This window comes from Panulirus ornatus, chromosome 27 (assembly GCF_036320965.1).
Source record: "Panulirus ornatus isolate Po-2019 chromosome 27, ASM3632096v1, whole genome shotgun sequence".
NCBI lineage: Eukaryota > Metazoa > Arthropoda > Malacostraca > Decapoda > Palinuridae > Panulirus > Panulirus ornatus.
In genome coordinates, this window is record NC_092250.1 from 20,553,647 (window position 1) to 20,581,374 (window position 27,728).

Here is a 27,728-nt window from a genome sequence, read left to right on the forward strand (position 1 = left end):
GGCTATTGAGCGAAAGCACTAATATTGTAAAGCATTAAAATCTTTGAGAGTGCTCTAAGAGGCAAACTAACTGAATTTATGGAACTTCACAATTTACATAACCCAGAACACCATGATTTCAGGGCAGGAAGATCTTACCTCTCTCATATGTTTAACCACTGTGGCAAGGTTGTTGATGCTTTGGAAAACAAATAGAATGCATACATGATTAATAAAGACTTTGCAAAAGCATTTGATAAATATGACCATTGTGTCATAGCACCTAGAATGTAAAAGATGGAAATAACCCAAAAATTGGGAGATGGACATACAACTTTTTGACTAACAGATCCTAGCATGTAGTTGTAAATGCCATTTTAGTTTCTCTTCAGTAAAAAGTTCAGTCCCCCAAGGAATTGTATCTGCACCCCTTTTATTCCTCATTTTTATATCTGACACTGACACAAGTATGAACCACAGTTTCATATCATCCTTTGCAAATTATACAAGAATAAGTATGAAAATCACATCAGTAGAGGATGCTGTGAGTCCATAAAGAGACACAAATTAAGTCTTCCTTTGGGCCACTGAGAACAACATGCTTTTCATAGGTGATGAATTTCAACTTCTGGTTAGGGAATAAAAATAAAGAAATACTAAACACCAGACAGACAGATATATAATCATAAACCAGTTGAATAATGTGAAAAACCTCTCAGTAATGATGTCTAAAGACTGAACCTGTAGTAAACACAATAAGATAACAGTTGCCTACACCAGAAGGAAGGTGAGCTGGCTTATGGAGACTTTCAAGACAAGATAAGAGAAACCACTGGTGATTCTATTCAAGATGCTAATTCTTTCATGATTAATATGCTGTTGTGTTCTAACATCACCCTTTAAGGCAGACAAAATTGCAGTTAGAAAGTGTTCAAAGATCTCTCATAACCCATATAATCATGGTAAAGGAAGGAAATGATTTTAGATGATTTCAGTCAGTGATGCTAAACTCCCTAGAGTGCATTTGAGGGAGGAATATCATCATCTATCCCTGGAAAATCCTAGAAGGCATGGTCCCCAGTTTGTTCCCTGAAATAACAACTCGCTGGTTTGACAGACTTGGAAGACTGTAAAATACTAGCTCTGAAATCCAAAGGTGCGATATGCACAAAAAGATAGAGCACTTTAAACATAAGGAGTCTGAGTCTCTTTAAAACTTTCCTGCAATCACCAGAAATACCATGGGATGCTCAGTGGAGAAGTTTAAGAGTGCCCTAGACAAGCACCTACAAATTGTACCAAACCAACTGGGCTGTTCGGACTACATGGGCATGCATGCTGCAGCTTCCAACGGCTTGGTTGACCAACTCTTCAGCCCAACAGCCCAAGATTAGATTTGAGAATATTTATCTTTTCCCCCCCCCCCCTATTCAGCCCAACAGCCCAAGATTAGATTTGAGAATATTTATCTTTTTCCCCCCCCTTTGTCTTTCTGAAGATTGTAGGGAAGATGGACTTGGTGCATTTACTTCAGGTATAGAGAATTTCATTAATAACTTCCCTCCTGCAAAGGAAGCAAGGGAAGCATGGAAGTGAAACTATAGTGTATAGCCTTTAACTTTAATAATTTACTATGTGACTTTACAGAGCTATTGGGAATAGGAACAGGACATCTTTCCTCAAAGGACTGTTCAGTCATTTAGCCTGTTTCTTATTCATACTAGCAGAGTGAGTAATTATTAAGGTTTTACCTTACCTGTCTTTTTCATACCCTTTACTTGTAGATATTTACATTTTTCATAACACAGCTCAGTCTGTTGTTAATCATTCACAGAAAGAAAAATTCATTTAACAAAATGTTCCCTATAACTTTTCTAAATACAATCCCTTTCCCTCAGGAGGATCAGCAGTCATCCAGCAACGTGATTGTATCAATTCTAACATTTGTAGCCCATATGCTGGTTGTGTGTATGATGACACAGTCAGAAGTTTTCGTTGTGTTTGTTTCTCAGGCTACTCAGGAGATGGACAGACCTGCAGTCCAATTGCTGAGCAAGGTCAGTCTGCAATAAGTGTTATCACCAGCTCTTTTGTAGTTGTGTGTATACTTATTTAAATAAAAGATTGAAAATTTTGAGTTCCATATCAACAGGTTTTTGATGTCTTTCAGCATTTCAATGTTCATTTTTCTATTTTTCTCTGTTTTTCAGTTAATAAAAAAGAAGAAAAATAGTAAGTCATTGATGCTAAAAACAGTTATTGAAAATATATCAGATGAGAATATATGACTGCCCATTCAGCAAGCTAGACCAACTGTTCAGTAGACTCCCAGGAGAGACGAACATGCATGAAACAACTACTATTTATTTGTCATATTTTTTTTTATTATACTTGATCGCCATTTCTTGCATCAGCAAGGTAGCGCCAGGAAAACAGATGAAGAAAGACCCATCCACTCATATACACACATTTATACATACACGCCTATACACGTACATATACATACATATACATATCAATATATACACATATGCATGTACATAGCCATAAACATATATAGATATGTACATATTCATACTTGCTTACCTTTATCCAATCCCAGTGCCACCCTAACCCACATGAAACAGCATCTCCACTCCCTGTGTCAGCAAGGTAGCACTAAGAAAACAGACAAAGAAGGTCACATTCGTTCACACTCAGGCTATAGCTGTCATGTGTAATGCACTGAAACCACAACTCCCTATCCCCATCCACACCCCACATACCTTTCCATGGTTTACCCAACCGTTTCACATGCCCTGGTTCAGTCCATTGACAGCACACTGACCCCAGTATACCACATCATTCCAGTTCACTCTATTCCTTGCATGCCTCTCACCCTTCTGCATGTTGAGGCACTGATAGCTCAAATACTTTTTCACTCCATCCTTCCACTTCCAGTTTGGTCTCCCACTTCTTGTTCCCTCTACCTCTGACACATATATTCTCTTTGTCAACCTTTCCTCACTCATTCTCTTCATATGTCCAAACCATTTCAACACACCCTCCTCTGCTTTCTCAACCACTCTTTTTATTGCCATACATCTTTCTTACCCTTTCATTACTTACTCGATCACCATCTCACACTACATATTGTCCTAAAACATTTCATTTCCAACACATCCACCCTTCTCTGTACAACCATATCTATAGCCCATGTCTTGCAACCATATAATATTGTTGGAAGTACTCTTCCTTCAAACATGCCCATTTTTGCTCCTGAGATAACATTATATCTTTCCACACATTCTCCATTGCTCCCAAAACCTTCATCCCCTTCCCCACCCTATGACTCACTTCCACTTCTATGATTCCATTTGCTGATAAGTCCACTCCCAAATATTTAGAACACTTCACTTACTCCAATTTTTCTCCATTTAAATCGCATCCCATGTAACTTGTCCCTCAACCCTACTGAATCTAATAGCCTTGCTCTTATTCACATTTACTCTCAACTTTCTCCTTTCACACACTTTTCTGAACTCAGTCACTAACCTCTGCAGTTTCTCACTTGAGTCAGCCACCAGTGCTGTATCATCGGCAAACAACAACCTACTTTCTCTCCAGGCCCTCTCATCCACAACAGACTGCATACTCGCCCCTCTCACCAAAACCCTTGCATTCACCTTCCTAACCACCCCAAAAATGAACAAATTAAACAACCATGGAGACAACACACACCCTTGCCACAGCCCGACATTCACTGGGAACCAATCACTCTCCTCACTTCTTACTCGTACACATGCCTTACACCATTGATAAGAACTCGCTGCTTCTAGCAGCTTACATCCCATACCATATACTCTTAAGACCCTCCACAGAGCATCTCTATCAACCCTGTTATATGCCTTTTCAATGGATTAAACCAGGGCATGTGAAGCGTCTAGGGTAAACCATGGAAAGTTTGCAGGCCTGGATGTGGAAAGGGAGCTGTGGTTTCGGTGCATCTTACATGACAGCTAGAGACTGAGTGTGAACAAATGTGGCCTTTGTTGTCTTTTCCTAGCACTACTTCGCGCGCATGCAGGGGAAGGGGGGTGTCACTTCATGTGTGGTGGGATGACAACGGGAATGAATAAAGGTAGCAAGTATGAATTGTGCACATATGTATATATGTATATGTCTGTGTATGTATATATATGTATACTTTGAAATGTATAGGTATGTATATGTGCGTGAGTGGACATGTATGTATATACACGTGTATGTGGGTGGGTTGGGCCAGTCTTTTGTCTGTTTCCTTGCGCTACCTCGCTGATGCGGGAGACTGCATCAAAGTATAATAAATGAAAATAAATAGATAGATACATGTATATATGTATATCAAAAAGCCATGGTGATATCACACAGCCCTGCCTTACACCCACATGTATAACGAAACTTTTGTTCAACTTTCCATCTACTCTTACACATGCATTTGGTACTCTAAAGAAGGTTTCCACATCATCTACGGTTGTCTCCCCACCCCATATATCCTTAACACAACCCATAAAGCAGTTCACTTGTTTCTGTCATATGCTTTCTCCAAACCCATAAAAGCTGCAAACAACTTCTTACCTTATGCTAGATACTTTTCTACATTCATTTTCACCACAAAAATGTGATCCACACATCTCTTACTTTTCCAAAAGCCCTCTTGCTCCTCACTTATTCTACATTCAGTCACTAACATCACTCTATCAATCAACGCTTGCATACACTTTTCCTGGTAAACTTAACAGATTTATTCCCTTTTAATTGCTATGTACATCCTTAGCACCTTCTCGTTTGAAGAAAGGAACAATAATAGCTTTCAACTAATCTTCAGGCACAACTCTGATTCCATATCAAATGCATCCTGTTTATCACATTTTCTCCTCAGTACTTGAGCTTTTCAGTCATAATCCCATCCACTACAGGAGGCTTTCTTATCCTCAGTAACATTATCGCTCTCTTTAACTCCCTTGTTGCTAAAGACTCATGCACTTATATAGTCTTTCTTTCATCCTCCATACACATGCATGTAAAAGCTGCTGCCTCACCTTCTCCAAAATTCATTAGTTTTTCAAAATACTCTTTCTGTTTTCCTTTTGATTTAGCAACTACCCTTCTGTATTTCTAACACTAACATTTCCACTCTTACATCTACCTCTTTCCTTTTTCATATCCTCGCGTAAGATTTTTTGTTTTCATTAAACTTTTCATTCAACTTTATTCCAAAATCTTTATGTACTCTTTTTTTGCTTTCCCCCTTCAGTTTCTTAACAGTCCACTTACACATCTTATATTCTCCCCTTCTTTTGCTGAATTTCCACTGCTACATTACTTTTGAGCAATCTACCACACCGTTTTTTTTCTCTTTCACAGCATTTCTGATCTCATCTGTCCACCATGCATTTCTAGTTTTATTTCTATGTCTCATGACATTATATCCAGCTACTAAATCTACAACGTTTAGCATGACTCCATCCTTACATTTACTGCACTTCCAGCTAAACTTTCAATCACCCTCTTTTCATACTCCTCCTTGCATTCTTTCTGTTTTATCTTCTCACTTGCCAGTGCTTTTACCTTTCCATTCTTCCTTATGCCACACCTGCACTTTTTCCTGATCCTAACCCTGCAAAACTGCAAAATGGTCAGAGTCTCTAAAGAATCTTCTCCCCACTCTAGCATCCAGCACAGCCATTCTCAATCTTTCATCCACTGCTACATAGTCAATCAAACCCTCTTGCTGTTCTCTTTCATCATTTCTCATCCATGTATACCTATGGATCATCTTGTGGTGAGAAAAGGTGTTTGCAAGGAATAAACCCCTATCAGCACAGACATCCATGAGATAACCTTCATTCTCATTTACTCCAGGCACTCCCCATTTACCAACAATCTCACCTGTTTTGTCATATCCCACCTTTGCATTCAAATCACCCATTATAACCACCTCTCGCTCCATTTTCAAATCATCTATGCAATCGTTTAGATATCTCCAGAACACTTCATTTGATACCTACCCTACACCTTCTTCATGTTCACAGGCACATATGCACATATCTATGCATGCTTTACAATTCTAATCTTTCCTTTCACCCACACTATTCTTGATCTATTCCACACATACTCTGTAACACCCTCCCATGCTCTCAGTGATAGCTGAATTGCACTACCTTCTGTCCCTTGTCCCTGATAATTTTCATTAATTCCTGTCCATACCAGTCCTCCTTCCATGCACTCATGACATGCATTCATCTTTTCGATTTTCACCCCATATACCCTGCCCAAAGATATGGCTTTTTTCAATCCCTGGCACATTCAAGCTATAACTTTACATTTGTCCACATGCTGCCTCCTTTTACTCTCATCAGTTGTCCCATTTACATTTGCTGCCATCACTCTTGATAGTTTTCCCTTTTAATCTGTGGCAGATTCCAGAGCTGCTTCTTATCCTTTAGGCCCTTGACAGGCTACTGGCAGAGGACAACTCCATTGCAGTGTTTCCCAGAAACAACTACAGAATCATTTAAAAGAACATTTGACATATGGTTGAAACCATTTGCACATGAATTGAGGTGTAAGACTGAGAATGTTCAAGGACAAAATCTGCTAGATTTAGACTACATTTGAGTGTTGTGAAAGATTTGACATTTAGCTGCTGCTGAATTTCAAGTTTTCACATCACTCAAATACAGTATAGATGTAGGCGGCTTTGTCCTTTGACATTCTCTGCTTTATGCCATTTGTATTCTATGCAGGAGACGATGTTGCTTCACTGGTGATAGATGTACATAAGGTATTTCCACCTCCTTATCGCCCAATTGTACCTCTCAGGCAGGATAATCAGTATTCATCAATGTCCTTGAACTTGCTCCCATTCTCAGACACTGCCAAAATGACTTTAGTTTCTTTTTTTTTTTTTTTATATTAGCTAAGATGGCATGGTCAAAGAATCTTGAATGCAGTTCATTGAAGGGAAATTTTTTTCTAGTGGCATGACATTTTTGCATCTTATGTGATAGAGGAAAATTAAAGGTCCATTACTTGAATACACTTTTATACAGCAAAAGGGTTTAACAGAATATACTAAACCTTCACATCACTGAAAGTATTGATTTTAGGTGTTTCAGTTGCAATCCCCAAATCTGTATTTGGACTATTTCAATCTTATTGAACAGCACTTTGCAAGCAGATTCATACTCTACTGACCTATAATATGTTAAACATCTTATAGCATTTATGGATCTAGAGAAGGCATATGATAGGGTTGATAGAGATGCTTTGTGGAAGATTTTAAGAGTATATGGTGTGGGAGGTAAGTTGCTAGAAGCAGTGAAAAATTTGTACCAAGGATGTAAGGCATATTTACGAGTAGGAAGAGAGGGAAGTGATTGGTTCCCAGTGAATGTAGGTTTGCGGCAGGGGTGCGTGATGTCTCCATGGTTGTTTAATTTGTTTATGGGCTGGGTGGTTAGGGAGGTGCATGCAAGAGTTTTGGAGAGAGGGGCAAGTATGCAGTCTGTTGTGGATGAGAGGGCTTGGGAATTGAGTCAGTTGTTGTTCACAGATGATATAGCACTGGTGGCTGATTTGGGTGAGAAACTGCAGAAGTTGGTGACTGAGTTTGGTAAAGTGTGTGAAAGGAGAAAATTGAGAGTAAATGTGAATGAGAGCAAAGTTATTAAATTCAGTAGGGCTGAGGGACAAGTTAATTGGGAGGTAAGTTTGAATGGAGAAAAACTGAAGGAAATGAAGTTTTTTAGATATCGGAGAGTGGATTTATCAGCGGATGGAACCACAGAAGCGGAGGTGAGTCACAGAATGGGGGAGGGGGTGAAGGTTCTGGGAGCGTTGAAGAATGTGTGAAAGGCAAGAACGTTATCTTGGAGAGCAAAAATGGGTATGTTTGAAGGAATAGTTGCTCCAACAATGTTATATAATTGTGAGGCATGGGCTTTGGATAGGGTTGTTCGGCAGAGGGTGGATGTGTTAGAAAAGAAATGTTTGAGGACAATATGTGGTGTGAGGTGGTTTGATCAAGTAAGTAATGAAAGGGTGAGAGGTGTGGTAATAAAAAGTGTGTGGTTGAGAGAGCAGAAGAGGTTATGCTGAAATGGTTTGGACACATGAAGAAAATGAGTGAGGAAAAGTTGACAAAGAGGATATGTGTGTCAGAGGTGGAGGGAAGAAGAAGCGGGAGACCAAATTTGAGGTGGAAGGATGGAGTGAAAAAGATCTTCAGCGATTGAGGCCTGAACATACTGGAGGGTGAAAGGCATGCAAAGGAATAGAGTGAATTGGAACAATGTGGTATACCGGGGTTGACGTGCTGTCAGTTGATTGAACCAGGGCATGTGAAGCGTATGGGGTAAACCATGGAAAGGCTGTGGGGCCTGGATGTGGAAAGAGAGCTGTTGTTTCGATGCATTACACATGACAGCTAGAGACTGAATTTGAATGAGTGTGGCCTTTTTTTTGTCTTTTCCTACCACTACCTCATTGAAAGTGGGGAATGCTATTTCATGGGTGTCAGAGTGGCAATGGGAATGGATGAAGGCAGCAAGTATGAATATGCACTTGTGTTTATATGTGTATGTCTGTGTATGTATTTGTATGTATGCATATATGTATGCATGTATGGGTGTATATGTATATACATGCGTATGTGGATGAAGAAGCTTTTATAATGTCCAAACATTTATTATAGTTTTCAGTACTCCTCATGTATATTTTTTCCAGGTGAGAGTAGGACTCAAGAATTATGAAAAAATGTATGCACTCTTTTTTATTCTTTCTTATCATTATCATACTGTAATATAGGAGGGTACATAACTACCTCTGTGTAAAGTACTGGGAATATGAGTTGCCTGTATTAGTATCAGTGTTCCATTTTTCTGCCCAAAGATGAAATATCCTTTTATAACTTGCATTAAAGCTTTATTGTATTTCTAATACAATTTTGTGCTAGTTTTTAGTGATTTCTATATTTTTCCCTTTTTTTCCCCTTGAAAAATGAGGGATCATTTGAAACATTTTCCGCACCCCTTTCCCGTAGACTACTTAAGGATGGTTAGAATCATTACAGTCATCCTTTCTAACCTTTTCCACCATTTGCACCTTTCCTTCTGTGGGCAATGACAAATTAGGATGTTACTTTTACCTTTCACTTAACCCTTGTATTTACTTGTAAGAATGTTGAAATGACTGAAAATTGGAAGCTATCTTCTAAGTAGAATGTTCTTTTATACCATCATGCTGAAAAATTAAGAATAAATATGTTTCTTTCTTTTTGTCATGGACCCTCTTACATCCCTCTCCCATCAACAGAAAACTGTGGTACAGGAAGGAATTGCTCACCATATGGTGTATGCATGAGAACAGAAAATGGATACGAATGTGAATGCCTGCCTGGCTTCACTGGCGATGGGTACACCTGTGATATTGCTGACTCTGTTGCACAACCCTCTCAGCCCCAGCAACCAAGGCAACCATATCAGCCTGAGGAACCATATCAACCTGAGCACACATACCAGCCAGAAGTGCCATATCAACCAGGCCAACACCATCAACAACAGCCTTTCCAAACAGGACAACCTCGACAGCCACAGCCAGAAGAGGTGAGGAAGAAGGTGGTCATAATATGCAGTACAGGGAGGGAAATCTTGGCTCATTGGGACCTCATGTCTTCAGCTTTCTTTTCCATCAAGCTGCTTTTAAACATTTTTATATTGTTGTCATGTAGAGCATCATCATCTAATGTAACTGAACCATCCATTTCTAGTACATAAAAGACTGTCTACTCGTTCATCACATTTCATTAAGTGTTTACTGTCAGCATCATCCAGCTGATTTGGGAACTTTTAGATTGCAATCAGGGATGTCTAACATTCTGTGCTTCTCTTTTCTCCTTGGTTTCATCCACAAACATTTTTCATTAAGAATCCAGTCCTTCAGGCAAGTCATAAGTGTATAATGGATCCTGTAAGAAGCATCACTTAGTAGTTTTAGATTTTGAATAATAAGAGGAGTTACCATTTAAGCTTTTATTTTTGTTAACTGCATATAACATCTCAGTAAGTTAAGATATGTGCTAGGAATCATGTCTGATAAATTAAGTCACTTCATATGGATGGTTGGCTAGTTAGTTGGGCTTGCACCTAATGCTACCTAGGTCATTATAGCCATCATTGTCAACACTTAATCATCAGCTGACAAATCTTTAACACCTCTACATGTTCATGATAATTCTAAGACACCACACACTTTGAGTGTGTATGTGGCATATGCTAATGTAGAGGGATCGATATCTCCCATCTTTTTTTGTGTTCACATCATATATTATTTTAAGAAGATTTTGTGTCAGTGTTCATTTTCAGTTTATTATTCAAATTTCCATACTGTTGCATAAAGATTTTTTGATTATATTCATTAATGCATATTTTGCTGTATTTTTTTCCTTTGATGGTAAAATTATTTTACAGAGTCGGTATGCTAGTTATCCAGTTAAGTTTGAAACCAATATGTCATTCTTTCTATTTATCTATAATAATGCAGCATCTTGTCTGTATAGCAGAGAGGCTCATGTAAAATCTTATCCAGACAGCAGTGATACTATGCCTTTTCATTTACTCATCCAAATGATCACCCTTTTTGCATTTTTCTTTCAATTATCCTAATGCTATCCTGTGGTGTCTCACAGCTTTTGTATCTTTTATTTCTCCACATTTTGTCCTGTGTCTTATAATTTTATTTATGATTACCTAAGGACCTCTTTCTAAGAAAGAGTCTTGATGTCACCCAGGACCTCTCTATAAAAGCTCTCGCAGCTCAAAGCTGCACTACTGCCAGTAGCAGGGAAAGTGGACTCCTTTAGAGTGAGAAGTTCTCTAATAAGACTGTCCTCCGTGTGTTACAGTTTCGCCAGTGGTGACTTTTCTTTTGCAGTAATCTCAAGCAGGTGGAGTCTAATAACACCTTTTCTTTTTTAGTGTTCTTGATGATATGAATGAACATATTTTATTTTTCCATTTTTATTAAAAAAGGGGGTGACTGTATTGTTGACTGGTTGGTAAGGTTATTTAATGTATGTATGACTCACGGTGAGGTGCCTGAGGATTGCCGGAATGCGTGCATAGTGCCATTGTACAAAGGCAAAGGGGATAAGAGTGAGTGCTCAAATTACAGAGGTATAAGTTTGTTGAGTATTCCTGGTAAATTATATGGGAGGGTATTGATTGAGAGGGTGAAGGCATGTACAGAGCATCAGATTGGGGAAGAGCAGTGTGGTTTCAGAAGTGGTAGAGGATGTGTGGATCAGGTGTTTGCTTTGAAGAATGTATGTGAGAAATACTTAGAAAAGCAAATGGATTTGTATGTAGCATTTATGGATCTGGAGAAGGCATATGATAGAGTTGATAGAGATGCTCTGTGGAAGGTATTAAGAATATATGGTGTGGGAGGCAAGTTGTTAGAAGCAGTGAAAAGTTTTTATCGAGGATGTAAGGCATGTGTACGTGTAGGAAGAGAGGAAAGTGATTGGTTCTCAGTGAATGTAGGTTTGCGGCAGGGGTGTGTGATGTCTCCATGGTTGTTTAATTTGTTTATGGATGGGGTTGTTAGGGAGGTGAATGCAAGAGTTTTGGAAAGAGGGGCAAGTATGAAGTCTGTTGGGGATGAGAGAGCTTGGGAAGTGAGTCAGTTGTTGTTCACTGATGATACAGCGCTGGTGGCTGATTCATGTGAGAAACTGCAGAAGCTGGTGACTGAGTTTGGTAAAGTGTGTGAAAGAAGAAAGTTAAGAGTAAATGTGAATAAGAGCAAGGTTATTAGGTACAGTAGGGTTGAGGGTCAAGTCAATTGGGAGGTGAGTTTGAATGGAGAAAAACTGGAGGAAGTGAAGTGTTTTAGATATCTGGGAGTGGATCTGGCAGCGGATGGAACCATGGAAGCGGAAGTGGATTATAGGGTGGGGGAGGGGGCGAAAATTCTGGGAGCCTTGAAGAATGTGTGGAAGTCGAGAACATTATCTCAGAAAGCAAAAATGGGTATGTTTGAAGGAATAGTGAGTGGTTCCAACAATGTTGTATGGTTGCGAGGCGTGGGCTATGGATAGAGTTGTGCGCAGGAGGATGGATGTGCTGGAAATGAGATGTTTGAGGACAATGTGTGGTGTGAGGTGGTTTGATCGAGTAAGTAACGTAAGGGTAAGAGAGATGTGTGGAAATAAAAAGAGCTTGGTTGAGAGAGCAGAAGAGGGTGTTTTGAAATGGTTTGGGCACATGGAGAGAATGAGTGAGGAAAGATTGACCAAGAGGATATATGTGTCGGAGGTGGAGGGAACGAGAAGAGGGAGACCAAATTGGAGGTGGAAAGATGGAGTGAAAAAGATTTTGTGTGATCGGGGCCTGAACATGCAGGAGGGTGAAAGGAGGGCAAGGAATAGAGTGAATTGGAGCGATGTGGTATACCGGGGTTGACGTGCTGTCAGTGGATTGAATCGGGGCATGTGAAGCGTCTGGGGTAAGCTGTGTAGGTATGTATATTTGCGTGTGTGGACGTATGTATATACATGTGTATGGGGGTGGGTTGGGCCATTTCTTTCGTCTGTTTCCTTGCGCTACCTCGCAAACGCAGGAGACAGCGGCAAAAAAAAAAAAAAAAAAAAAAAAAATCTGTCTATCATATCCATTCTGTGTTTTGTATATCTGTATTGTAATTTGGAATTAAGAGCTTTATTTTTGTGTAGAAATGCCAAGACTGTTAGTGGAATTGTTCATATGTGATTTAAAAAGACATCTCTAGGATTAAGTCCCAAGTTTATTTACCATCTGCCAAAAAAGAGAGGATTGTTGTTCATAACCTATTGTTTGCCATTATCCCCGTGTTACCTCATGAATTCAGGGATGAAAAGAAGTCATGTAAATTACCTTAACTTATTTCAGCAAAAGTCTTATTTACTTGACAGGAAATGAAAGAGAATTAAGAGATGGTAGAAGAGATGGGGAGGTAAAAGGAACTCTTGCTCAGACTTCTTTTGTAGGAAGAATGATCTTTTCATGAGTTCAAAACTCAGTTTCTACCCTAACAAATTTGACCTGAGAGCAAGGGAAATAAGAACATACCCAAAAGGAAGAAGATGGAAAAATCTTATAATAAAGAAAAGGTGATAAACCACAATTGATTAGTAGATTTTGCTTAGAATTTTCTGACCAAAAACATCTAAATGAACAATTTGGAAGAGATTTCAAAAGGTTAGTATAGGGGTTGTGAACAGAGTAAAACCTTCGGGTAGAAAGCTTGTGCCAGTATAAGTCTTTTTAACTGTTTTTGCAGTGTTTGAAATATTTAGATCAATCAAACCTTGCTCTTTTTTTGTGAAAAGTTGTAATAAAGCTTTTCACTGCATTTAGAACTTTTTCAGATATGTAAATTAAGCATTTCTATAATAATTGGTTTAGATCACTTTGAACAGTTAAACCACACTCCTTGTTAAGTAATTGCAAGTTTTACTCTGTCATGCTGCATGAGAGTAAACATGTAGGAGAAATCTCTTGCCTTTCTCAGAAGTGCACTTTAGCGTAAAGTGAAACCTTTAACCAGTTTAGAACTCATGCTTAGACATGATCAAAGATGGTCCAAGATGAAACATCTGGTTCCATAGCTAGTTTGGCAGTAGGCTGTCATATAAACCAAGAGGGAAACTATGCAAAGGGAAATTGCATTTATGTCTAGGCTGGAATATCATACTGGGAACTCCCAAAATATATGTAATTGCTTAAGAAAGGTAAATACCACTCTGGGAAGGCTGCACATTTTATCACCCAGAATTGTGCAGATTACAGTCAGAGTCTAGGTTGTGCTTGAATGAATACTGTGAGGACCACATATCACATTAAAAAAAATTCTTTTGAATGATAAGAATGAGAAAATAGATTTTTCTTTAATATTTACTGATGATTACTGCACTGAGGGTATATTGATTATCTAGAATTGCCACAGTCAGCCTGCACACTTAGGACATCTTTCAGAAAACAAGCACCCATTCATACAAGAACAGAATGACATGGGACAAAATGTTGATTATGCTCTGATTTGGAGAACATTTACAAAGTCCACTGGAACTAATTAGATGGTGCTTCATTGACAAAAAATGTCTTTGAAGATTAGGCTGTATCCTGATGGCACTTATCATGAAATCCTAATCAAGGCTTCCTGTAAACACTTGCTCTTTATCTCACCTGGCAGTTATAGATAATAACTTGATTGTGTGACTGTTCTTCTTGGATGCCTTACTCTTGGTTAGCCTAAGAGGTTTACGACACTGAGACATAACATATCTATTTTGATTTAGAGGTGGGACTAAAGTTGACACTTCCAAAACTTTAAAAAGATCTTTGTGTTGGTTTCTGTTATCTCATATAACATAGATTTCTTTTCTCGCCAAAGAAATTCTTTGAACATTATGATCCATATAATCGAGTTCTTGCATAAGTTTATATCTAGATACATACCATTGTACTCTTTGGTATAGCATTCATTTGACTAACTTTTCACTCGGTCCTCAGTATCTGTTTATGATTAATAATTTTTCATTTTCCTCTACAGTGGTCAGAACCTGAGTGCCTCTTTGGTATGTGTTGGTGCCCTAGAAACTTCAGCCACAATCGTCAACTTAATCGTTGTGAGCTACAGACAGACACTACGTCGGTGCCTGGAGGTTTGTATGCATGTCAAATGCAATACTTAAAACAATAACTGGTCGCTTAATAAGCACCAGCATATGCACAGTGAAACACAAATACTCCCAGTGCAATTCTACTTCAACATGTCTTTTGATATCTATGATGCCTGTTCCCTTTGAGAACTCCCTCAAGGGGTTTCTCAAGGGGTTGACCACAGCAAAAGTCTTCATAACTGGTGAACTCCAGTGCTGCTTCTTAGCCGTTATGTCTCACCCTTAACAGGCTACTGGCAAAGGGCAACTCTAGCACAGTGTTTCCAGAGGCTCCTACCTAATTTTCCTACTGACTACTTCCACCTAATATATCTATATAAAGTTCCAGCCTAATGTTCCAACCTGCTACTTCTGCCCAATGCTCCTGTCTGATGTTCCTACCTGTTACCTTAACCTAATATTTCTACATAATGCTTTTACCTAATGTTCCTACCTACTACTTCTATCTATTGCTCCTACCATTTTGTCAAAGATGAGGCTAGCACATAGCATTCACTGCAGCAAAATCATCAGTTATGAAGAATAAGTTGTGCGAGTTAAACACTGTCAAATATAATGTGCGACAGTGTGCCAGCAGTCCACTAATGGATGAGGCAGAAAGAAGAGACAGCTACTTGTGTCAGGGAGTGGAAGCTGACTACCACTGAAATGCTGGCTCACAATGCATCTGTTACTAACCCTACTGATAGCCTGGTTGGTAGTACTGGTAAGCCTAGTGGATAATTCTGGTAATTTGCCTCCCTGGTCAGTGGCTGCCCACTAACTACTGTCTAGAACTTAACCATGCATGACACCTGATTCTTTTCAACAGCACTTGACCCCTTCCATCTGAACATTTTCATGACCAGCTACCAATGCTAAACCAGAAATAAAAAATTTATCCATGCCTCGCACTCTAGCAGTCTATACTTGACAGTATCCAGCTGATTTAGAAACCTGTATAGATGCCACTCACAACATTTGACTAACACTAGATGAACAAGGACTACAGGACTTAGATGTGTCTTGCCCTTCTCAGGAATGAAATTTGGAACCTTTCAGTTGTGAGCTGACTGCACTGACCTTATCCCGCAGGTTACTGAGTGCATTGTTCATATATTTTCTCGGGCTCCACCTAAAATTAGGAGCACCTTGAATAAGAAATTGCCTTTGATAAGGCTTTATCATCATCATTGGATGGAAAGGAGTTCAGTCTTGTTAATAACCTTCTTACCCAAAGAAGCCCATCTTACCCTATACCCATGTAGATTGCAGCTTTGAAGCTACAGAAGCCCAATAACATAGGCTCTTGGGTTGTAAATATGCCCTTTAACCTCTTACTGTTTTTTAGAATTCTAGTACCATCTCTGTTGCCCTCCTCTGAATCTTTCTTCTTGGTTCTTTGTGTCTTTTTAAGTGTGATGAGCAAATCCGAGAAGTATATTCTATTATGTCTTAATGTACACCATGAATAGTTTGCTGAACATTATTTTTTCATATTCTTAGAGTCACTTTTAATACTTGCCAAGAGACAATTTGTCTCATTCAAAGTTCTCTAAAAGTGAAGTCCTATGGTCATGTCACACATGATTCCTGTTGCATATTTCTTTCTAGATGGTACTCAACTTGGCCTTCTTTTCTTCTGTTCCATTCTCAGTTTAACTGTCTATTTGTTTGTTATTACGAATTTGTACTGTACAGGGAGGGAATTCTGTACTTATGGGGCTTCCTATTCGGTACTTCACAACACAATTTATTCTGTCCATCCATTACTTTTATATTATAAAAGTACTTCTTTACATCCTTTCTTACAAATTTCTTCAATAATTTCATGTTATGGTCGGAGACATGATTATGGAAGGTCAGTGAAAACAAAAGCAAAGTAAAGATGAAACACAATTAATGAAGGCCTTGATATGATTTCAATCTGGCATAATATAAGGTACATGAATCTGTATGTGATAAGGACTTGGGGCAACATGTGTTCACAGTGGTAGCTACATTTCCTCAATATCATTCTCTGGCCTTGAAGATGTATCCAGTCTTTTGTCAGATCCTCTCATCATAAGAATTATTAAGGAGACAAAATGTCAACTGAATAATATTAGAATTACATTTGAGCACATTGATGAAAGATATTCAATAGATTATTTCCAACAAATATTGAACCTGATTAAGAATAACCTTAAGTGTGTTTATTTCACTTAATGAGACATGAAGATATAATTGTGAAGTCCAAAGGAGAGTAACATAGATGATACCCGAAATAAGAAAATGGATTACACGGGGAGGTTAGAGGCTACATAGTTGTTCACAGTAAAAAACAGATAAAAGGAGACTTTACCACAGCTTTCAACTTTCTAAACCAGATTGACAATGTCAGCAGTGAATAGCTCTTTGAAAGATGTAAAGAAAAAGTAACCAGAGGTTATTTAAAAAGATTAAGGAAGAAACCTCTTAAAAGCATAAAAAGAAGTACTTTTATGTTCTCGGAGTTGTGAGTGAATGGATTAAGTAAGGTAATGAAACTGTGAATGTAGTCAGTAAACAAAAATTTAAAAAGTTGTATGAAAGTGATGCAAGTTCAAGAGATGGGGCCTCAAAAGTATAGAACTCCCTTCCCACACTGTATAAGTGGATGATTGCTTGTAGAACTGCAGGGAGTACACTGATGAAATATGTTGATAAGATATTGGTAAAGAATTTGTGAGGAACTGGTTAGAAATATATGAAGTTTATGGAAGGAATCTGGCAGTTACTCAGAATATACTTATGGCACCTGTGGGAAGATGTAGGTGAAGCCTTTGGGCTGATACTAGTAATGCCTTTGGAAAGACACTGATAGAGCCTGTGGTAGGACAGTGGAGGAATAGGCAGAACATTATTAAAGTTTGCTTGAGAAATTTGGTTGAACCTGTGAAAGAACACAGCGAGAGCTTGTGGGATAACACTGATGAGACCTGTGACTGTAAACTTACCAAGCTTGATGGTGATAGTACTGTAACACTATGCTATTCCAAAGTTTTAAGATGTGATTACAGTTATCTTCAGAAACTTGTTTCTCTTTTATTTCAGGAAGTAACAGATACCTCAGTTATGCTCCTTGCATATTGAAAGTAAACTGATATGATTGTGTTGTTACAAAATATTTCCATATTCTCCAATAGATAATGGAAAGCCTTCCGTGAAGCCATACTGCAGTGCTGCAAAATGCACATGTCCTGAAGGGTACAACTACAATGCTGCCCTCCACACTTGTGAGGATATAGTAATTGGTAAGTTGCTAGAAAATAGATTGAGATTAGGCAAGTGAGTATTGTCTAGATAAGGTATTGCATTTTATTGTTATTATTATACCTGATCGCCATATTCCGCATCTGCGAGATAGTGCCAGGAAACAGACGAAGAATGATCCATCTATTCATATACACATATATGTACATAAACGCCCATACATGCACATATACATACATACACATATCAACATATGCATACACATACACAGACATTCATTTATTTATCTATTATACTTTGTCGCTGGCTCCTGTGTTAGCGAGGTAGCGCAAGGAAACAGATGAAAGAATGACCCAACACACCCACATACACATGTATATACATACACGTCCACACACGCACATATACATACCTATACATTTCAATGTATATTATTATTATTATTATTATTATTTTGCTTTGTCACTGTCTCCCGCGTTTGCGAGGTAGCGCAAGGAAACAGACGAAAGAAATGGCCCAACCCACCCCCATACACATGTATATACATACATGACACACACGCAAATATATATACCTATACATCTCAATTTATAGATATATATACACACACAGACATATACATATATACATATGTACATAATTCATACTGTCTGCCTTTATTTATTCCCATCGCCACCTCGCCACACATGGAATAACATCCCCCTCCCCCCTCATGTGTGCGACGTAGCACTAGGAAAAGACAACAAAGGCCCCATTTGTTCACACTCAGTCTCTAGCTGTCATGCAATAATGCCCGAAACCACAGCTCCCTTTCCACATCCAGGCCCCACAGAACTTTCCATGGTTTACCCCAGACGCTTCACATGCCCTGATTCACTCCATTGACAGCATGTCAACCCTGGTATACCACATCGATCCAATTCACTCTATTCCTTGCCCGCCTTTCACCCTCCTGCATGTTGAGGCCCCGATCACTCAAAATCTTTTTCACTCCATTTTTCCACCTCCAATTTGGTCTCCCACTTCTCCTCGTTCCCTCCACCTCTGACACATATATCCTCTTGGTCAATCTTTCCTCACTCATTCTCTCCATGTGCCCAAACCATTTCAAAACACCCTCTTCTGCTCTCTCAACCACGCTCTTTTTATTTCCACACATCTCTCTTACCCTTACATTACTTACTCGATCAAACTGCTTCACACCACATATTGTCCTCAAACATCTCATTTCCAGCACATCCACCCTCCTGTGCACAACTCTATCCATAGCCCATGCCTCGCAACCATACAACATTGTTGGAACCACTATTCCTTCAAACATACCCATTTTTGCTTTCCGAGATAATGTGCTCAACTTCCAAACATTCTTCAAGGCTTCCAGGACTTTCGCCCCCTCCCCCACCCTATGATTCACTTCTGATTCCATGGCTCCATCTGCTGCCAGATCCACTCCCAGATATCTAAAACACTTTACTTCCTCCAGTTTTCTCCATTCAGACCTACCTCCCAATTGACTTGTCCCTCAACCCTACTGTACCTAATACCCTTGCTCTTATTCACATTTACTCTCAGCCTTCTTCTTTCACACACTTTACCAAACTCAGTCACCAGCTTCTGCAGTTTCTTATATGAATCAGCCACCAGCGCTGTATCATCAGCGAACAACAACTGACTCGCTTCCCAAGCCCTCTCATCCATAGCAGATTGCATACTTGCCCCTCTTTCCAAAACTCTGGCATTCACCTCCCTAACAACTCCATCCATAAACAAATTAAACAACCATGGAGATATCACACACCCCTGCTGCAAACCAACATTCACTGAGAACCAATCACTTTCCTCTCTTCCTACACGTACACATGCTTTACACCCTCGATAAAAACTTTTCACTGCTTCTAACAATTTGCCTCCCACACCATATATTCTTAATACCTTCCACAGAGCATCTCTATCAACTCTATCATATACCTTCTCCAGATCCATAAATGCTACATACAAATCCATTTGCTTTTCTGTTTCTCACATACATTCTTCGGAGCAAACACCTGATCCACACATCCTCTACCACTTCTGAAACCACACTGCTCTTCCCCAATCTGTTGCTCTGTACATGCCTTCACCCTCTCAATCAATACCCTCCCATATAATTTCCCAGGAATACTCAACAAACTTATACTTCTGTAATTTAAGCACTCACTTTTATCTCCCTTGCCTTTTTTACTACCTCTTCTTTGTTTACCTAACCTAACCCTCCCTAACCCTCTCACTTTGCACACCACCTCGACCAAAACACCCTATATCTGCCACTCTATCATCAAACACATTCAACAAACCTTCAAAATACTCCCTCCATCTCCTTCTCACATCACCACTACTTGTTATCACCTCCCCATTAGCCCCTTTCACTGAAGTTCCCATTTGCTCCCTTGTCTTACGCACTTTATTTACCTCCTTCCAAAACATCTTTTTATTCTCCCTAAAATTTAATGACACTCTCTCACCCCAACTCTCATTTGCCCTCTGTGTTATTTGAACCATTCATACACAGGTTCATTTAGGTTAGCTGATTTTGCTCATCCATTTTCTTTTGCTTACCAATGCCTTTGTTTGGTTTACTTTCAGTAGAGCATTTTTTCATGCTGCATGTTTATCTCATAAATCACTGAAGAACCAACACAAAAATTGTTGAACCATGAAATTTCCACCTTCTGAAAAACCAAGAAAAGGTGTTTTCATACTGTCAGTACCATTATGCTTACCACTGAATTTTGGATGCCTGCTGAATACCATTATAAGGGCAAAATTCAGAATTAATGAGTGCAATGGATGCAGCTACCACAGGCCCAGAGTAGAGTAAACAGTGAACTAAAACCTTTCAAACACCTGGGCAGCAAACCCAAAACAGGAAGGCAGCTTTTGTATGCACAAGCATCTTTTATTTGAGCACTAAGGGGCTTGATGGTGGATTGCTTGAATTATGATTTAACCTCTGGTATTTATTTTCCCAGTATGTGCATAAGTTTACTTAAGTTTTCAAAAACATAAAAACAGTAGATATTTATCATACTTAAATGCACAGTGTATACTAAGGTCATAAAAGTTGATTACACAGAAGTTAAAGTATGCAAGGTTTCTTTGAATGTTATTATCCTCTTAAGTGCCAGATATTAAGACTTGCCAGTTTTTAATATGATAGATTTGAAATTTTTAAGTCTAGTTCATTGTGTGTGCTCATTAGTTGCCACCTATAGATACTAAATTGTGTTGTGGAAGGGGAATTAGGAATGTCCATAATCTCATTATTTAAGGTATTTGAAAATGGCTTATAAATGAAACTAGCAAAAGTAAGTTCAGAGCAAAAAATAGAGTGAAAAGAAGATAGAGAACTGGATGCTGTGGTTAAAGAAATGAGAAGGAAAATGATTTTTTGCAGTCTCTGTTTCCACAGCAGAATGCTCCTATATGGTTATATCTAATGTTAGACAGATTTTTACCTTCAGAACTATTCACCCTTCATCTCGTACAGTTTTTTAGAGTTTTCCAGTATCCTCAGCATCTCTCTTATGGTTATACTATTATTATGGTCATAACAACCCTTGTGTTAGGTAGAATTTTCTGGGAATGACAGCACTTACCGTAAAAGATACTGTAGTGTATCTATGTTAAACTAATATATATTAACCACTTTGTCTTTTGTCTTTCTTAACAATTATCCCTTTTTAAATCAGAAATGTATTTGTAATAATAGATCCTCTTTTAGCAGACTTTATTATCTTTGACTTTATTTCAAAGTTATTGTTTCCATAGATTGCAAAGAAATTTATTAAATCTCTTGTGTATTCCCAAGAAATCCTTATTACCACAGCCATCCCACTACCTTTGCTCACTCACTATCTCTTTACACTTAGCCAGCAATATGATTTCTTTCATAATTCCCTCATCACCCACTTTTCATCCCTCTCTTTGGTTCTTGATCCAACAGAAGATCGCCCATTGCCAGATTGTTTCTTAGGCCAATGTATCTGCCCGTTGGGTTATGCCTATGACTACAATCACCATGACTGTCGAGCTGATAACACACCAGGTTACGACTACTCTGTTAAGGGAGGAGGAGGAAGAAGACAGTCTGGTAATGTTTGCACAACAGTACATCATGATTATTATCACCGCATGTAGAAAGATAGCTTGAAGTGGGAAAATTTTAAAAGTGTTGCAGATCATTTTGAAAAGAGTTGCCTTGTTGATAGATGTATGATTGCTGAGGTTTAACATTACATTGGTACACATTATAACACTATTCTATTGGACTAAGTGGAGGGAAGGGTAGTCTGTAATAAGCCAAATTTTGTTACATTCCAGGTATTATTAAGGAACATTAGTAAGTGAAATATTAACAAGTGCAATGGAAACTTACTATTTTTCTTTTGAGAAAATTACTGTTTAAACTTATCCCACCCCTCTTGCAAAAAGTGATAAGGATGGGGCAAACTGCTCTGAATTAGAAGGAAATATATCCAGGGTTGGATAGAGTTGCATAAATCACCTCCTGATCAGAAATTGGGCATGCTTGAGGCATGAGCTACCTTCTCCATGCTCAGGATTCTCAAACATTTTTGGCTTTTCAGCCCTGCTGAGGTGTTCCCTGGACCTCTTAGCACATGTATCATTGATAGCATGCTTATCTGCCATGAATTAACATCAAAAAATGTAATTACATGAGAAAACAGTCCCTGAATTTCTTTTTCTGTTGAAAAAACAGTGCACGTATCTCATACTGGCAGGTAATGACCAAAGTAGGTCTTGTTACATCTTGAAGATGTAAAGACACAAAAAATAATACTGCAGCATTAAACTTGTAAATCAGTGTAAAACTATGTATATGCCTGAGAGAACTTTGTACATCAGTAAGATAAAGGCAAAGTACACAGAGGTAATGTGCAACAGTCTGTCACATGTTTTCCTGACATTCAGTCTTGACCGAGTTTGGAAACTAATGAACTATTCTGTTACATCCCAAACTCTCTTTTGGGTCCTTAAATTATCAGACTAAATGCATGATGTAGATGAATTTCATGAAAATTTCTGTTAGATCCCAAACTTAGTCCAGTGGGGTTCAGAAGGTCTGTTGGATGCTAAATTCTGATATATTGAAGTCTATTACACTAGAGATATACTTCATTTGCAAATATCTGCTGAAACTTTCAAAGTAGGTAGTTATTGGGGGGCAGTAAATGACCAGGGAGGTATATTACCTGTATTATCTGCCTTGATATCGGAAGGGTTAGTGACCTCTGCATAGCGAGCCAGCACTTTTGTGGTTGTCAGGTTACATTCCTCTGATCTAGGTAGCTCTCTTTTCTTTCTGCCTCTCTAACATGTGGACTACTGGCATTGTCCACAAACATACAATCTCTCCTTGTCATATGTAACACTTAACAACTGAGCACTATGCACTAGCCCTGCCTTTTGGCAAAAATGGTAGGTGCAGTAGATGGAAGTAGTAGGTAGGAATATTTAGGCAGGAGCATTAGGCAGAAGTAGTAGGTAGGAGCATTAGGCAGAAGTAATCATTAGAAACATTAGGTAGGAGCCTCTGCAAACACTGCACTAGACTTGCCGTCTCTCAGTGGCCTGTTATGGGTGAGGCTTTAAGGCTAAAAAGTGGCACTAGAGTTCTTTAGTCATGGAGACTATATTGCCTTGTCCACCCCTTTGAGGGATTTCCAATTGGAACAGGCATCAGAGATATAAATACATAGATAACTTTCAAAAATGTGAGGAAGTCTCACCCATATAAATTCCAGTAGAATGATGGTTAACCAAGCATCGTTTTGCAAGAGCAGTATATAACAACTAGGACATCTAAGAAATGGGGAAGAAATTCAGAGAATGGTGCTAGATTTTTGCTATAGTGACAGGTTTGAAAAAATTTGTATTTTTTTGAAATATTCTTTTTCAGTTAATAATGAAATATTTAAGCACATTGTAATTTCAGTTATAATGCCTTTAATGATATCAAATCAACATGGCATTTCAACCACTGATAGTTGCCATATTTGAAACACCAAATTTTCATGATATTGTACCTAAAAGTGACATGTACTTAACCTGAAATATTAAAGATGTATTATAATGGGTAAATACACCATCAGACATGAATGTCACATGCTGAATGGATTAATCATATTCTGGAAAGCTTGACAAACTGTTCATTCCATCCCTGTCTCACTTTATGTCCACCTACCTTAATGCCTCATCATCAATATTTTCAGTAAGAATCATTAGATATTATTTGATTACTTACTAACTTCTTGCCTTAGGAGTCCCTTCTGTCCTTATAAGGCATCTGTAGCACTCTGGAAGCTGGCTACATCAATGGGTCAGGACCATGGGCATGGAGAATCTTAGAATATGTTGAAATGGTATATGTAGTGTTGTAGTGTTTGAGTGAGAGAATGTGACTCATGTTTGCTTAGGAAGAGTGTATGAAAAATCTGGTATGGCAAGGAGTGCAAAGAGAATGAATTTTGGAGTGGTAGAGTGGGCAAAAGTGATACTTTGTGATGGTTTGGGCATGTGGAAAGAATGCAAGAGTATATGATAGTATGATTAAAGGGGCTGTTTTGAGAGGAAAACAATCTGTGACATGGAAAATAGAGAAGATTACCGGAGGGAAAGAAATGGTGGAAGAATGCATGAAATGTATGCAAGGGAGGCATGTAAGCATGGGGACAAGTGGAGACACTTTTGCCCTGGCCAGCCCTCTGATAACAACTTTCGGAGGAGGACAGGCATTAGAAAAATAGAGAAATAGATGGATAGATATAACAATGTGTGGAAAAAGTTAGCTGATATTAGAAATGAATATAATGGAGATTACAATGATTCAATGATTCAGTAATATGTTACATTAGATACTTGTTTGAATGTTTTTGTGATTGTGATTTATCCTATGCCTGTTATGGTATAGATACTGCATGCCTTCATACCTCATATACATTTATAAAAAGTTAGTTTGATCACCAAACCTGCTGAACCATATTTAATCATATAGATTGTCTCAGCAAGTAAGTTTACTTCATGGAAATGAGCATCACTGCTGCCTTTGTTAGCTTGCAAGGTTGAGGATCCAGTTATGGAAACTTGATTCCCACAAAAGGTGCATGCACTTGATCCATCTCTGGAAATAAGAACAGAGCTAATGGTACTAGATGGAGAGATAGGAAGAATTTCTTCACCATTTCAGTTTTCTAGAATGATGGTTAGATAAGGTTACTTTATTTTAACAAATTATAGAATTTAATCAGAATGTAACCACAGCTGAATTATTACTTCTACTGTGCTCATATATCATTTTTTTCCATTCCAAGTTTCATGCAATGAGGTCAACAACTGCCATCCCAATGCTCAGTGTATTTATGACAGCTATTCCCGGACCTACACGTGTCAGTGTAATGCTGGGTTTGATGGGGATGGCTACCACTGCAGTGAGCTGGGTAAGTGTTACACTGTTTGAAGTTTAAAGTGGGATAATGATACAGAAAGATATAAGGAGCTGTTTATTTTCATATGTTACTTAGAGCCATTGGTAAGTGGAGATAATCTTTTTACCTGTTGTCATTCATGGAAATGAAATTACCTTGAATGCATTGTTACTCAGTTTTGATTTTCTTGTCACTGCTGTATCCTAAGTTGATAACGAAACATAAAAATTGCAACTCTCAATAAAAGGCCCTTTAACTTTTTTGATACACTATTTCTTTATTTATCAATGCATGGTCCACTGTGAACACTATTTCTTTATTTATCAATGCATGGTCCACTCATAGTTTCTTGCAATGAAGTCAACAACTGACTTCCTGGTATGCAATTCATTTATGAGAATTACACCCATTTAGTTATCTGTTTATGTAGTACAGGAAGAAGGATCTGCTCTTATGGGGCCCTGTCTCCTTGATTTTATATTGCATCAAGTAGCCTCATTAATCCTTGTAAAGTGCTGGCATTCAGTCTCCTTGGTCAGTATGTTACAACCATTCACTATCTGTATACTATATTAGTGTGTCTTAATATCCTTTCTAACAATCTTTTTGCCCATTGTTCTTGTCAGTGCCTCTGGTTCCTTGGTGCTATATCTTTTAAAGAGCTGTTCATTGTCAGTATTGTTCAGCTGATTTTGAAAGTTGAAGGCTGTTATCGGGTCCCCCCGTTCTCCACTTTGAATCCATATTAAGTGGCTTTGTAGCTCCCAGCTTCTCATTGGAGCTCAGTCCTTTTAATGCAGGAATCATTGTAGTTGCTCTTCTTTGTACCCTCTCAGTCAAATGTTTGTGATTAGCATTTAAGTGTGGTAACTAGACTTTGCTCCAGTTTTGGTCTAAGATGTGTTGTGAGTAGCGTACCAAACACAAATTTATCTATATACATGAATTCTCAATTCCATGATTGCCTGCAGACAGTTTGTCTCTTTCACAGATCTCTGTATGTGTAGCTTTGGTGAGAGATTAAGCACATTGTTGATCCATAGGATCTTTTCCAACCAGATTCATGTAGTTTATTTCTCACTAAGTAATAATCATACCTTGGTCTTCTTTCACTTTGTCCTATCCTCATTATCTTATAATTGTTTTGATTGAATCTCATCATCTGTTTGTCTGACCAAGTTGGGAGTTTGTCCATGTACCCCTGGAAATTATCATTCCCTACTTCTCTCAAAGGAGTCCAGTCCATCAGGCAAGTCATTTTCATACACTAAGAATAGCAATAGACCAAAGACCAAGCATTGTGGCATACCACATGTGACCCCAAGCAAAATATGTGGAAAGAAAAATTGAAAAAGAAGAAGCTTGTGAGTGGTGAATATGCATTGGTTTAAGGTTCACATTCAGAGCATATTGTTTTGTCTTACTTTGTCTACATTTTCATGAATTGTTTCCACAGATGTAGTGGGCAAGCTGAGAACTCTGGCTGTATCATCTCCACATAGACCTACAAAAGAGCATCTCAAAATATCTAACTTTACATCCAAGTTAATGCTATATTACTTTTCTTCTTGTGAGAAAAAAGATTCACTTGTGTTCTTCTACTCATAGCTGTAAGGGTTTAAAGAGGTTACCTGTAATATTAGAAAATAATAGTGTGAAACTCCCTCCCATATATTACAAATTGGTAATTACTATTTGGCTTGGAGGAAACCACCATTTGTTCACTTACTAATGGATAATTGCTCACCAGTGGTTACCTGCTGTTGCCATAAAGAGTTTTAAAACTTTGTTTCTTTTCTGCATTATTTTGTGTATATTTTCATGTGCAGAATTCCATTCAGTGATATAATATAACGTAACACCAAACCCCATGCAGAATCAAAAAATAAGAAAGCACACCCATGGCTCTTGCCTCATCAGTTGGTACTTGTTAAGTCCCCCTTTCTGAACAAAGATGACACTGACAGAATACATTCACAATGTAATGCCTTGACAAGCACTTACCAATGGTCCTCCTAACCAAGTCTTACATTCCCCTCCATCAGGCATACATCTACCAAAAACTACACTCCCCAGATACAGCTGAGTTACACTTTCTTGTATACTTTCTGGACACCACACAGCACTGTATCACAAACATTGGCTCAAAATTTCATAGACATCTCACACCTCAGATGCAACTTTTTACTGAAGACATTAAAGACTTACCCCTCAGTTGTCTTGCACCCACCTCACAGGATAAGCATACGGTATTTCTCCACTCCTTGAATTACTGACCCACCTAATAAATGTGGTTAACCATCTGAGCA

The 27,728-nt window shown here is 38.4% G+C and overlaps 1 protein-coding gene across 1 annotated transcript in view; it reads left to right on the forward strand.

Annotated features, from left to right (window-relative positions):
* Ndg (Nidogen) overlaps positions 1-27,728 on the forward strand; it is a 150,626-nt gene that overhangs the window by 76,140 nt on the left and 46,758 nt on the right. The window contains exons 15-20 of the mRNA XM_071678441.1: positions 1,878-2,036; positions 9,316-9,605; positions 14,593-14,704; positions 17,869-17,976; positions 21,918-22,064; positions 25,306-25,445. Coding sequence (XP_071534542.1) covers positions 1,878-2,036; positions 9,316-9,605; positions 14,593-14,704; positions 17,869-17,976; positions 21,918-22,064; positions 25,306-25,445 — 956 coding nt within the window. The remainder of the gene's footprint in view (positions 1-1,877; positions 2,037-9,315; positions 9,606-14,592; positions 14,705-17,868; positions 17,977-21,917; positions 22,065-25,305; positions 25,446-27,728) is intronic.